General features: G+C 42.9%; 1 protein-coding gene across 12 annotated transcripts in view; it reads left to right on the plus strand.

Annotated features, from left to right (window-relative positions):
- Positions 1-15183, plus strand: part of ncam1b (neural cell adhesion molecule 1b) — a 201892-nt gene that overhangs the window by 165348 nt on the left and 21361 nt on the right. For all 12 annotated transcript variants that reach the window (XM_064302975.1, XM_064302977.1, XM_064302974.1 and 9 more), the window contains one exon: positions 508-636. In XM_064302975.1, coding sequence (XP_064159045.1) covers positions 508-636 — 129 coding nt within the window. The remainder of the gene's footprint in view (positions 1-507; positions 637-15183) is intronic.

A 15183-nucleotide genomic window follows, 5' to 3' on the forward strand; every position in this document is an offset into this window, starting at 1 on the left:
CCGCCCCGCACACCGCCTCGCAAGTCCCCGAAGGAACCCTGGCCGTCCTTCAGTTTAGCTTCGTCCTAAATGTCGCTCGCGTGACTCCAAACGATCGAGCGCACGGGGTTAAAAGATGTCCGTCGAAATGCGATGGAATTGCGATTTTCTTTTAACGAGAAGAAAACAGTGAAGGTCCATGCAGTTGTTCAGATGTGTTAAAATGGGTTTCAGATTTTTTCTGTGGAATGCACTGAGAAGTGTGGAGGTAACGTGACAGTGTCGCTGTGAACTTTGTGTCTATTTTGATTTAACAGTTGCTCTACTTTTCTCTGGGGAGGAGCAAGGTGGATGTATGTAGCTGTTTGTTTATCTATTAGTCTGCCTTTCAAGCTGTTTATGAAGTCATTAATCATTGTTATTTATCTATCAGCTCGTCTCTCCGTGTACACACATCTGCCTCTCTGTCTGTTGTGTAAAAGCAGAATGTTGTGATGTTTTTTTATTTTATTTTATTTTTTCCCCCAGGAGGTTTAAACCGGATCTTCATCACGGGCCTGAGGCCTGACACGCAGTACGAGGTCAAGATGTCCGCCATCAACGGCAAGGGCGAGGGGGAGAGCAGCGAGCCGTACGCCTTCAAGACCGAGCCAGTCCGTAAGTACAGAGCTGCCCGGGTGCGCTTAACCGCACCAGTCCCCCGCACCCCGTACCCCGCACCCCGCACCCCGTACCCCGCACCTCGCACCCCGTACCCCGTGCCCCGAAGCTGGGTCCACGGTGCCTACCCTCTCAGCGCCCCCTGGTGGTAAATGTTTCTTTCTTTGTGTTTGTGTGACTACATCTTGTTCTCCTCTGTCGTGAGTCGGTGTTCGTTGTCTGCCTCTAAACGAACGGATGGTGGGTAAACCGTAAGCCCGCCTCTGGATTGGATGGGATTTGAGCGAATGACAGAACAGGCTGCCGCTGTGCCTGCAGGAAAAAGCCTCACTGAGCAGAACAAGTAAAAAGAAAAAAACGAGCATGATATCTTTACACGGGGGTCTTCTTTTGGAATCTTGGGAGAAATTGCGAGTGGAATCACACAATTTGGAACAGGATTGAAAGCACTCATTGTGTCAGATTTATGGAAGGGACTGGCGCGTCTGAAGCCTGTTGTGGGCTTGTGATCGCTGGGGGGGTTAATTTGGGACTCTTTTGTTGTCTTCTGGAGCTGCCGCAGGTCCGTTAGCTTCCACACACGTGGGGTCTGCGTTTAAAGCACACTTTTTGGGAATCTGCTCTGAAAGCAGGTCGTTTCTCGCCGCGCCTCGGGAGACTCTGAGGGTGATCGCTGCGATGCAGCTGTGGAGCGGAGAGCTCGGCCAAGGCTGCTCCGTATGCCCACGCAAGAACCTTTCTCCCTTTGTTTTTCTTTTTTCTCTTCTTTTGAAGGGCAGATTTATGCTATTTGTGCAGCCTAGATGTCCTAGAAAACAGCTATAATTTATACAACTTATTGCAAAAAAAATGCTATTACTTCCCTTTTTGACATTTTAATTATGAATCTGTATAATTTATTGTGCTTTTTCGGCAGACTCATCTCAAAGGAGCATTGTCATTAAAATTGCAATGAAAAAAAAACAGGCTTTTTTTATATTCATGTCAGTGAGATATTTTCCGGTTTTAAATCTCATCGCTGCCCTTGGGTATTGCTAATGAGAGATTATAACATCTTAGCAGAACTTTGGAATGTTATGCTATAATAACATATTAAAAACTGCTATTAACTTGTTAAAAAAAATGACAAAAAAATTATGGTTTGACATTAACATTAAAAGTTTGTTTTAAAATTAACTAAAAGATAAGGACAACATTAAAAAGTTTTTTTTTTTTTTTTGGAAGAAATATTAGAAATTGCATTGGAAGAAAATGACATTTATTTTAGGTAGGGTAACGTTGACCTACAAAAGTTATTAAGGAGGAGGTGAGGCAAATGAACTAATTAAATGAAAGGTGACAGCTCTCACTATTGAGGCGTGTGCTTGTATGTATACACATAAACACACACACACACGGTTCTGAAGCAGTATGGTATGCTTGATATATTGTATGATATCCTGTTTTCTTCAATCTTTGATTACAAATTACAAAGGGTATTTGGGAAATGAGTGACTGCTCTGATTTGTGGCTGTCGCTTCGTGCAGATCTTCATAACTTATTGTGCTTGTGTGAAGGTTTCCCTTCTCCACCCCCATTATTTCATTTTATTTTGTGCCCAATTTTGCCTTTCTGTTTTCACTTATCATTTTATTATTATTCCTTTGTTTTCTGTGTCTCTTTTGCATTGGACCAGACTATCCTTTTACAAGTAAGTCTCTCCCCTCCCCTGTGTGGATTTTCTTTTTCAACATCCTTTTTTAATGTTTTTTTTTTTCTCTCATCATTTTTAGTGAATTTCCCAAAGCGTGCTTGCTATGGTTGTACATAGCGTGCTTGCTATGGTTGTATAAGAGCAAGTGAGATTTACCAGTACGATTCCTTAGCTCACATTGTCACAGAACCCCTGAACCAGAGATGGATTTTGAATTAATATGACTGTATTTCATCTAACAGTAGAGACATGCTTTTAAACACTTTTTACACAAAACACCATGCATTTAATATTCAGTCCAAATCCTTTACCACTGAAAACTGACTAGCCCCACAGCTAGTTTGGTATGTCACCATGCTCAACCTGATATATAATCAGACATGACTTTTGAAATTTGATGAGACAAAAAAATAGGAATAAAAATTTGTTTAACTGAATAAATTTAAAAATAACAAATGCAAGTCATCCATTGCCAAAATTGTGAATAGATAAGGATCATAATAGCTGTATTTAGAAATATCTAGTTTGTGCATTATTGTTGTTATTTTGTTTATTTGTTTTGACAGCAGCAAAATGGAGAAAATTGGTTCCCTGAACCAATTAATATTTTCTCTTGTTATTATCCATAATCCTCCCAGTGGGTAAAAATGTTCTGTTGAAACCATTCAGAGAACCTCTATATCTTTTGAAACATTTTCTGGTGGGAATTTTCAAGTTAAGCACCTCGGAATGAGTTGAAATCACAGCCTAAACTGAGAAGTCTAAACCTGAACTGCAGCTGCTAAAAATTGAAATGGAAGAAAAGTCAAAGTTTGTGGGAGGAAAAAAGCAGAAAGTAGGACTAACAGAAAACTGAATACGTATTGATGATCAATCTACGTAATCGCACAGTACAAGATACCTACCATGAGCTTTTAAAGTATGAATTTGTTCATTTGAATGAAATTTTCAATTGAATGCATTTTCCGGGAGCTAGCTGAGGTTGCTGAACGGGGTTTTAAAGTGTGTGGCATGTGAAGCAACTTTTGGCTTGCTTGCTCCTTGGCTTACCTGGCATCTCCTGTTTTGTGCTCTGTGCCCCCTCTAGACGGCGTGTTGCGTTTTTACACGGAGACAGGTTTGTTATGAGCCCTGTCTGGGGCCCGGTGACGGATCGGTGTTGTGCTGTTGTAGTCCTGGGCAGGTTGTTCGTTAGGAAGAGTTCCCTCTTCGTGTGTTGTGGCCCCTCCCCTTCCCCACGTGGTCTTGCTCTCGCCCTCTGTGTGGGAAAAATCAACAGCTGCCTTGATTTTTGCCTAATAGCTCAGGCTGAAAATGCGCGACGCTACAAATTTAGCCTGAAGAATAGGGCACGGATTTCAGGCTTGGTGTTTATCTAATCGCCTGATCTGGACTTTGATTAAATCAGCTCTGACTGGCTTAATGGTCATTATGGTCTTAAAATTGTGATTAGCAGGTGAGCAAACATAATCAGGGACATTACATTTGTTTCTGTAGCGTATGAATAGACTAATGACAATAATGCATGTATGATTAAATACATTAATGACGACTTGTACGTAATACCTTATTCCTTAATTGATGAGCATTAGATTTTTTGCAATGCCATACAATCAAAAACATTCTACGAAAAAAAAATGTTATTACATTTTATTTAATAAATAGCGACATAGCTCAGGCGGTAAGACCGATTGTCTGGCAGTCGGAGGGTTGCCGGTTCAAACCCCGCCCTGGGCATGTCGAAGTGTCCTTGAGCAAGACACCTAACCCCTAACCCCTAACTGCTCTGGCGAATGAGAGGCATCAATTGTAAAGCGCTTTGGATAAAAGCGCTATATAAATGCAGTCCATTTACCATTTAAGTTATTTATTTAGTATTTTATTTAGTTATTTCAAATGTCTGATGAATTGTTGATGAATTTCAAATACATGTAATTAAAAGTGCCATAGTAAAATCCAACCGGGTTTAAAACAAATGCGTCCTTCATGACGTGACCCATTAGGCTAGACTCCACCCCAGGATTTCTGTTGAATCTCCCCATTGGCTCTGGAAATCATATTGTTGCTAGAACACGTATCGCTTTTTAATCTTGCTCTTGACAGTATTTACTTCCAGCAATTATGGTTAAAAAGGACCTTTTTCTCCCTGAAGATGAAAAGAACATTCCAGGCTGTCAAGCACTGCCAAGGCTGAATCTCTCTCTGGCAGAATGCTTACGTTTTGAGAACGTGCGTCCTTTGTGAGCGCCTTCTCGCTTTTGAAAGAGGGAAATGGCATGCGTTTTTGTTCGGCGGCGTATTGGTGCGAGGGGTAATTGCGGAAAAAAATCCGAGGCTGACACGAGCGCCCGAAAAAAACATTGACTCGATATTCATTAGACTTTCTCGAGGTAATCAGTGAAAGATTGCGGGTTGTGGTGGAGAGTGATGTTAACAACTCAACTTACGCAGGCAAACTGAAAAGCCTCCTACAGATTCATGTAATATTTATGGGTAGGAAAGCCTTGGACATCTTTGTATTTTGTCCATCTGGAGCTTCTGAAATGGCTGGGTATTGGATGGGCTTTCAAGGTGTTTATACTCTTATAACATGATGATTATACCTTCCCTTATAAAGCTGAATGCAGTTTCTGTGTCAAAAAGCCAAACATCTGCGTCAAACATCATAGCTTAAGAAAGCTGTAACCCTCCCATGCCAATATTTTTTCTTAAGGCGTTATTCACAGAAGATATGCGGTTTCACGAACTCTGAAAATAACCTGTCTAAAAATAAGATGTCAAGATTCAGAAGATTATCATTAAGCTGGAGTATGCTCCTGCTTACATACTTTAAAAAGTAACTCCCCAAAAGCCAAGAAAAAGATGAAAAAATCTTTCTAGAATAATCTTTATGAAATATGCAGCTCTGTACAGGTGGCGTTGGGTGAAGCAAATCCACTTTGAAAAGTGATAAATGGCTTTGTGCTTAATGAAATGTCACATTTAGCTCCAGAGATTTATTGAGACATTCAGCATATTTAAACAGTGTGTTAACTTATCCATCTTTCCGCTTTTAGAAATGGTTGGCAGAGCTCAGACCTGAGAATGATATGAGATGTTGCTGCAGTAAGTTATGGAGTGTATTGCTGCAGTGACCGCTTCTAATCAAGGAAAGAAAATAAATATTTCTTTTTAACATGTCTGCTAATCCAGACTCGAATTTCAAAGTATCAGCTCAGCTGAAGACATTGGGCCAGTTAGCAGTTAATCAACTGCCCAATCAATCTTGCAGAACCTTTGAAGGCAATTAGTTGTTAAATTAGTCGTCTACCTAATTCTTCTTTTTTGTTATAATTGGCTTTACTATATGCCTGTTTAGTTTTTTTTAATTTATTTTAATAATCTTTTAAAATATTAAAAGATTATTATTTATCTTTTAATATTTTCAACTCCCAAGACACATGTATTTTAGTTTACTATATTGTATTTTATATTGATGTCATAGTTGTAATCCACACTAACAAACTGCTTGGTGTGAGACTGAGGATGTTCTGAATTCTGAATGTGGCCACATGCCATTCATCGCAGGGAGGTGTCACATAATCTAGTATCTGTTGAGATAACAAAAAGTATGATAATCAACAAAAAGAAGAGATTGAAACCAACCCTTAATAAACAAGGACCAAATCCACTTTGCCAGTCTGTTATGTTCTGTGGATATAGATTGTTCTGTAAAAGAGCAATGGGACAGGAGCAATGTGTAAAATAACACCGCTTTCTCAGAGAGAAGAACCATGAAATCAGGCGAAATAGAGTGGGATATAGGAAGCCGTCTGGGCTTTTTAAGACCAGTGAAAAGTAACTGGATACTGGAAAATTCCCTGCCATTCGTGAGGCAGTGAAATGTATGCCTGTGGCGTTTAAGGGAAGCCCAAAGTACCTCCACGCTGAGCCGTGACCAAGGGGTCGTTTCCCAAGCAGGTACACTTGAAGTGCTGTAAGCTGGCACTGTGAAAACTTTGGCATTTGAAGCAAAGTTCTCTTTTAATGAACCACAATAATTTCATTAAAATGTAACCCTTTGAAGAGTAGGTTTTTTTTTTAAGTTCAGAGTTTTTCAAAGTCAGTGCTCTAGAACTCCATTGTTTCAGTTACCAGTAGTGGATGTTTGCACCTTGAAGGATCACGCTATGATTTTAGTATGGTGATAGGACCTCTATCAGGGGAAGCAGTGAACGCAGAACAGCACTTTGCGAGCGGGCTGCTTTTTCTGAATGTTTGCTCTCTGTATTGCCCGACTGCAAGAGGGCCTTTGTGTCAACACCATCCTGAAGGTCCATCCATCATACTAGCACGCCTGATCTGCTGCAGAACTGCTCGCTGTAAATGCTCAGACAGCCTGTCTTTCATTAGCGCTCATATTTCCACCATCATGGAGCCATTTCATTGACATGAACTCCTATTATTTTGAGCTTCGTATCTCCGGAATTGTTCCCCAGCCCTAACCTGAGAGAGAGAAATGGTGAATGACTACCCAAGCAGCTCATTGTCCCAAGGGGTTAGGGTGGATACGTAGTTATGGATCTCCTCTCTTTGTGCACAATCTTACTCGTGCTGAACAGGACCTGTCCCATTGTGACATCACAATGCCCTGTTGTCATGCAGGAGGAGTGATATGATGGTATCTCATTCTGGTATGCAAGCCTGAGATAACTACATAACCTATGTTAGGTGAATTATTGAGCTCAGTAACAAAATATGGTAGGAACAAAAATTGTACTTTTCTTTAAATTTGTGAAAATAGGAACACCGAATTACACTTTTATGAAGGCCTCCTGAGAAGTAGCTTGCTATTGTCAGCCATTGCAGTGGAAATTGACTGGAATATTTTCCTTACAAGCATTGATTAGATTTTTTCTTATCGAAGCATGTCTGAATTCTGGGTTAAAAGTGGTATGCCTCTGACTATATGTGAATACTTGAATTCTGGGTTAAAAGTAGTATGCCTCCGGGTGCTCCGGGTATCCTCGCTACCATACTCCCGTACTTCGGTTTAGACTGAAGGATGGCAGAATGCACTCTGTGCGTACTCAGGGCATGGAAGTATGCGGTTTGAGACAGAGCGCTTGTGTCCTGTGCTGCACGGCACGTGCTCCCTCCCATCCCCATGTTCCGTTGTCATGTGCTGGGAGGGCTGTGAGGTCAGTGTCATACTGTGCCCTGTTAGCCTCATGCAGCGCGGCTTCCCCTCCCGTCGGGTCACGGGAACGCCCCACGGTCCCACGATGGGAGCGGCGCGGCGACCTTGTCCGGATGCCGTGCCCGTCTCCGCGGAGACGTCTCCCGTGGTGACGGCGCCGCGCTCCGCCGTCCCGTAATTGGAGCGATCTGACACGAGCGGCATTTGGCCTATCGTAGCGTGTGACGCCGCGCGGCTTCGAAATGCCTCCAGCCGCCTGATATTTACCTCCCCCCGCCCGCCGTCGCCGGCCTTTCGCCGCGGTGGGGCGTGGCGGCGCGGTTCGGGCCAGCCCGAGGGGCCCCGGGCGATCCGGCGCCGACACGGACGGCCCCGCCTCAGGGGACAGCGACGGCGGACTCGAGGGGCCGAGCGCGGGCGAAGCATCCGCCGTCTCCCCCGCTGCAGCCTCAGAGTCGCCTGCAGATGCGTCATCCCCGCCTGTCTGCGGTTCGCTTCTGTCTTCTGGCAAGACGAAAATACACCGGCTTATGAATCACGGCTGCTCCTCGGATCCGCTCACACGTTTGTTCTTTTTTCGGCGCCTGCTGTTTCCCCCTCACACCCCCCCCCCCCCCGAGGTTCCCTACCTGCCGGGCCTAACCGCTGAACCCCCAGAGCGTTCCCCCCGCAGCTCTGTCCCCTCCTACTCCCGCGGTAACCATGGCAGCAGTCACATCACAAATTGGCTCTAAGGATGGGTCTGGCTTATCAGATTAGCAGATGAGGGGACTCTCCAGACAGACCTGCGCTATAAATATCACCGCCCGTTTGAGACACCGCTGGTCTCTGGCTCTCCTGCCTCCCTGACTGGGAGAAGCTGTCCTGTTCCTGCTGTCACGGTGCTAATGAACGCAGGGCTAGATCTCAAAGAAAGGAGGAGAACGTTTACCGACATTATTACTCAACACGGGTTACGGGTTATGAATGAGAGAAGCGTTAGTCCCCATTGACAGTAAAACGGTTGGATGTGATTTACATAGAAGTCTTACATAGAAGTTTTTAAAGAGGGAAGAGATCGTGCTATCTATCTGAAACACTCAGATTATTTTTTTTTTTAAATATACATCTATTTGTCGCCTTTACACAGGCTCTTTACTAAATAGCTTCAGACTGGCATTTACATTCAAATCAGGATAAGTACTCGTCCACAGTTTATAGGTGGTTATCAAAAACCGCACAGGAATGAATGCGGTTTGCTGCATGCGCTTATGCACACAGTGCATGTCAGGACTCTTTTTGTCGACAGAAGCTGCTTTTGTGTCCTGAGCCACAAAAAGAAACTGCAGCCCTTTCTTCGTAAACAATGACTCATCGTGTAAGTGACTCATGCAAGGGAGATGTGATCTGCTCTCTCACTCACCGCGTGGCAGGGCGATCGATGCGGCGCCGCTGCCCGCTGTGTCTTCGGTTTCCCCAAACGAACGGCTATCACAGAAATAATAACGCTGGCTTTTTCTTATCTTTCTCGTAGCGAATGTTTTGGCGCGCTGCACTAGCTGTGGCGAGCGTGTGAGGGTGTTACGCGTGTGAGGTATCCTCTCTCCATGTTGAACACGGCGGCTAGCTCTGCAGACTGGCCTGCAAGCACGGCATTGCCTGCTTCACATTTTATAGCATCATTCTTCATAGCTGCCAACCGTCATGCAATACATCTATCAGTCTGTGTTTCTTAGCCTCACAAATGTGTCCTTTTCTGGTACTTTATTAGAAGCATTGTCTTTTTCAGCTCTGTATGTAAGCTGTGGTAATCAGATTGTCACGTAAAGCTACTCTACTAGCATAAATTTCTGCAAAGTTATTCTGTTAAGTTAATTTGAAGAATTTTTTAAATATCATTCAGGAAACGTAGCCATCACATTCCGAGATTAGTGTGCATGGCGCCTTATATGTACTCTACCTTCCCTGTGCCTAGGGTGGCTGGACAGCACTATCTACACACTGTCACATAACACGAGGGAGACTCATTTAAACACTGGAGGTCTTGCTTTGTTGGTCGGCCTATAAGTGGGATGTTTCCATGCCAGTGTGCGGTTTCTTGTACCAGAGAAGTCACCCGTTGCGGCAGGTGCTTGTTGAAGAGGCACACTGAGCTCCCCGCTGCCTGGTAATCCAGCCCAGCTATGATATGACCACGGAAAGTAACTGAGCATGGCGCAGAGATGGAAATCTTTCCATTTTCACCTGGACGGAAGTACTGAGTCACAGATAAGTGTTTTGAAAGATGTGCTGTCTCTCTCAGAGATGCTCCGCAGGTGATGTGTGGCTGTGTTTCAGGCCACAGGACCGAGGAGACAAGGCTGTATTTGATGCACAGTGCAGTTTGCTGGCGCCCCCTGGTGTTCATTGAGCTTTCTGTACTGCCCCATAGGGAGACTGACCACTTCAGTGACAGAATACTGGTTTGTTTGATGCATTGTTTTGAGATGTTAATTTTCCATTCGAAACGCAGCAGTGCTCATATTATTGTCTTGTTCTTGTTTTTTCCAACCCATTGGTCCTGTAAACCAGAAGTGTTCACTGTCATTTTCATAGTGGAAAGGAGTGAGTTTGAAAAGGCACAGTGTGTTCCCAAAATGGTATTCATTCTTATATTCTTGTATTCCTGCCTCACGCCCAATGCACGCTGGGATAGGCTTCAGCACACCCCGGCCAATCAGGAATAAGCGGGTACGGTAGCCAGGTTTTTTTTGCTGGCCATCAGATTTGTATGTATTTTTCCTCCCGTGATAAGTACCTTGATAAGGCAGGGTTTCAGATTGTAGTTCTGGCTCCGTGCCCCATTCAGAGGGCCAGTCGGTCCGCAGGCCCGAGGTTCGCCTCTCTGCGGCTCCGCTGTGCTTTTAAATCAGCCCTCTTGTTCCGGCGCAGGTGCTGGGCTGAGCTGCGGGGGATGCGTTTCATCACGTCTGACGGGTCAGCGGCCGGGCGGGCCGTCGGGGGGGGGGGCTCGCCAGCCCGATTTCAATCTGGAAAAGAACGGCGGGCCCCGACCGGGCACTTCATTTTATAGCGAGCTCCCCGCCTTCAGCGCCCCCCTCTCTCGCTGACGCGCGTTTGGGAACTTCCCATTACGCTAATGGAAGGCCGGGACAGCGGCGGGGCCAGGGCACTAACGCCCCCCCCCCCCCCCCCCCGCGTGACTCCCGGGCTCCCCCGAGAGCGCCCGTTTCCGCAGAGGGGCTTTAAAAGCGCACGCAGCTCTCCAAATATAAAAATAAACGAAACCCCCGCAAGAAAAATGACAGGAGAGGGCCTGGGGTCTCCGTCATGGGCTGTTGAGCCGCACTGCGCTCTTTTACTCGTCTGTTTCTCTGCGTGTTTTACCTGGGCTGTCCACTGAGAGACGGTGCTTCTGTTTACGCTGGCTGTGGCGGCGCAGGGTTTGCCGGGGGGTTATGTAACCATGCTGAACTCGGGGATGAGGCAGAGAGAGCCAGTTCAGACTCACCAGGAACAATGACACTCTTTGGAGTGGGATATTCAGTATCATTGGTATTGCTTTTGCTATTTGAAATGAAGTATATTAGTATATATATATATTAGTATGTGTGTGATTCCTCAATCTCATTTACTAGGTGACATGCAAGAAGTGTGTTACAAACTTTTTTGGTATTTGTAGGCATGATTCTGTGGTTTCTGAAGTAATCACAAAGATGTTATCACATTTGTGGGAAAAATGGGAAAAAGTGTATGAGCCCTGGTTAGATTATTGAGAATATTTTTGCCTTTATAAATATTGGCAATAGCGCTATCCTGAAAAATTTTACACTTTACAATTTATATCAATTCCTTACTTAAAAAATGAGAGTTGGCTGGTGTATGAATTTACCACTTATAGCATCAGCAGGTCTTAATCATCCATTGAGTCAAATAAGACTGTTCATCTGCTTAATGTAGCAGGAAGCAGTCGTAAGTATTGTGTGTGTGTGTGTGTGTGTGTGTGTGTGCGCATGTGTTGCAATATCACAAAGATGGCATGTAAAAAACTAGCTAAATGTGTAACAAGTTATTTGATCTTTATTTTAATAAACAGAAAGTAATAACAGTGCTGGTAATTATTTAGAATTTTTCCCAATTGCCTATTTCTATATATTGTTCAGTGTCCTGCTGTTCAAATCAACCACAATAGCACGCAATCCAGACTAGCACAGCAGAAGAAAAAGACTTTTTGTCCAGTGAAGGCTACAAAATAAAGACAATCTATTTTACTCCAGTGCCATTTCAGAAGAGCATTATGCTTTGTAAAGAAATTAAGTCTTGTGTAGTTCTTTAAATCGGCAAGGTAATTGTTATTGACTTACAGTTACACATTGTAGACTGTTGTGTTTAAAAGAATGTGGCACATTTTCTTAAACTAAAGCTATGCATGAAGCATACTTAAATGGGCTATTACAATATCCAGGCACTTTGAGTGACTCACTCCCATTATTTACAGTAACCCTTTGTCTCTCGCTGATGGGGATTTCTTGTACATTCATGTTTTTCTCATGCCATGTTCAGGTTTTTATGAATATGTCGCTATCTGATGTTCTGTGTTTGTTATGTCTGAAATTATTGCAGTTTCCTCGGTTTATATGTTGTCTTGGAATGCATGATTCGCTGCCCAGAAATAGAATGGAACACTTTGCACTCATAAATAAAATGGTGTCTGCAATAATTTGAATCTCAGCCTGAGGAAATGCTGCGTCAGTGTCACTGTGTTTAATTTGTATTTAATGTCGTCTGTTTAATTTTTATGTCGTTGGTTTATGTTGCATTGCTTTAGTCCCGTTGTGTGTATTTATATAATTTACTCTTAACTCTTGTTTTTTGTTTTCCTGCTCATGGTTTATGTCATTAAATTTTTTTGTATCTTCCATGTGACCTCCTCCACTTTCCTTTCAACAAATCATGTGCGTGCATATCATGTGACTTTGTCATGGCTTGCATGGTGCTGATGGTGCCCTCCACGCTGATGAGCAGAAGGTAAACTCTATGTTCTGATTGGTAAAATTCAAAGGGATGCAAGGGAAACCTTTTTAGAATAGATCAGGACCTGTTCTTAATACCCATTTTTTCAGAACACACCTTCAGGTCTTTTTTCCCCTGTATGTTTTCAACTTCTGAACTCATTTAATCATAACATCAAATAAAAAAAGAATTTTCAGTTTCAGACATTTTGTATTATAAAATGTCCCTTGGCCAACTACTTTGCTTTGACTGCTACATACATCATCCACATACATTGTACAGCTGAACAATTATTGAAGTATTCAGGCTGTCTCTCTCAGGCTGTGAAGCATGGGGGATGCACAAAAAACTTATTGCATCTTCCACCTACGCCCTTCATCCCATAATAAAAATTTTAAATTTGCAGCAAACTGCATAGCCCGGGGCTGCGTTTTGAGTTTTCATTATATGTTCTTGTTTTGAGCCGCTATAAGATGTGTGAGCATAAAATCCACAAAAGCAAGCCCTTTGCAATAAATAAGTAAATAAATAAATAAGTAAATCACAGACAAAGCAAATGGTTGGACTCAACGGTGTCTTTGTTCCCGAATTCGCCCACGACACTGGGTGTTTTTGTCACCAAAATTAACCATCATTATTATCCATCATTAGTAGCTAATCTGCCACCCAATTATTGCTTTTTACAGTATTTTTTACAGTATCCCTTTACACATTATTTCCTGAGATGAAGCGTCTGTCCAAGTGGCGTTCAGCGTTGTCGCGTTGCATGATTTCTCTTTTCTATGCAACAAGTCATAACGTTTCTCCCTGCTGTGTTTTAAATGACGTGGTCGAGCTCGGACTAATAACAATAATTTAACCCCGACATTACTGCATGCATGCAAGCAGAGTCTCTTCTCCAGCCCCTGTCTTATATCTGCCACCATACTGGCTTTCTCTGGACTCCCTGTTTTGCATGTTAGTCATTTTTGTGCATCATCTTGTGATCAATCTTCCCTCTCATCTTAAATGTTAGTTATTCTGAAATGTACCTGGATACGCTGTGACTCGAACAGTAAGTCCTGTTTACATCTGCTTCCGTTACTTTCCAGAAAAGCTGGAAAAGGGCACCACGCTTAAAGAAATCAATGAGTGCGTTTGTTTAGAAAATGAGGACTTGCACTCAAATACGGCACGTCCACAATATGCGCCTAGAATTCGAACGGAACAGGGCTACTTTTCCATCTTCAATTGCTCTGACAACACAGGAATTGCTTTGTCAACTGGTTGACAAAGTAATTCTGTATTCTGGCGTTTGATCAGGCCGGGCTTTTCTGCCACCCTAGGTGAGATTGCAGACTGCGGGGGGGTTGCTGGAGATAGCGATTCCAGACCCCCCCCACACACACACACACACGAATGGCACCCTAGGCAATCGCCTGTAGTCAGCAATGCCTGGAACGCACTGACTGTGACATCACTAGCTCTACAGACAGACTTTTACAGACTCACACTGCTTACTCCCAGACAGTGGGGTACCTGGTAGCCTACGTAAGAGGGCACACAGATTTCAAACTGAAATACCTTTTTATCAGTTCCTTTATTATGCAGACAGTAAAAAAAATATGTGCGGTCCATATATTTTGCATTCTGTCATATTTAATGTTCTGCCTGAGCCAAAAATAATCTTCGAAATATATGGGTGTTTTTCAGTATCTGAATAGGAATTATCTGAATAGGAATGATACTGTCATCAATGGTAATTCATACATTTTAGGCGGGTTACACTGCATATTGTAGTCAGATAAAGACATCATAAAAAGATATTTACACTCACATTTGTTATTTGGTAAAATTCTAAGTTAAATAATGATGTTTTTTGTACGTATAATTACCTCAGTGTAGAACAGCAGGTGCAAATGGGACTCACTGAAGCAAGTATTCACGTCTTCCAAACAGGGGGTTTGTAAAATAACACAATTAACGTGTTGCATGTTAGAGCATGTTTTTTCTCTCGTTAATCCAGTTTTGTCTAACCCTGATGTTTTTTTCCCTCTTAGCACCTGAGGAAACACCTTCATCTAACTGGGAATGATTTATAAATCTCATTTTCTTGCCACCAACTTTTTTTAATGTGTCCTTTGGCACTAACTATTGGTATTTTAATTCCAGCCCCTTATTGTCATTATTACAGGATGCTTTGCAATTTCCTGAAGTGTGTGTACAGATAATTATCTTTTAATTTAGCAAATATTTTATACAGGATATTTCAAGGTTCATGTGTGTCATTTGAGTGATTTATATGTTTGAAGATAATAGGTAAATCCAATTTTATCCTTATTCTAATGTAAAAACAAAATGTGCAGTAGACAATTTATGTACATTTTTTTCACAGGTTCTATCCTTAGAATTTTTTTTATTACACATGGGGGCTAGTAGTGGAAGAATCATGTTTATTCAGTAATTTCATCATGAAAGTATTTTAGGGAAGGCTGCGTTGTTGCTGTTGTTGTTGTGTATATGTGTGTGTACGATCCGTTCTAATCCTACTGAGCGAGTGAGCACTCACAAATCTCACTGACCTGCATACAGCACACACACAAGGAGGACCGTACTCTCCAGGCTACTCGATTACTATGCTAATTCATTGCATGGCTTCAAATGTCAGTTGCATAGATAGCACATTCACACACACACTCAC

The sequence above is a fragment of the Anguilla rostrata genome, chromosome 12 (assembly GCF_018555375.3).
Source record: "Anguilla rostrata isolate EN2019 chromosome 12, ASM1855537v3, whole genome shotgun sequence".
NCBI classification, from domain to species: Eukaryota; Metazoa; Chordata; class Actinopteri; order Anguilliformes; family Anguillidae; genus Anguilla; species Anguilla rostrata.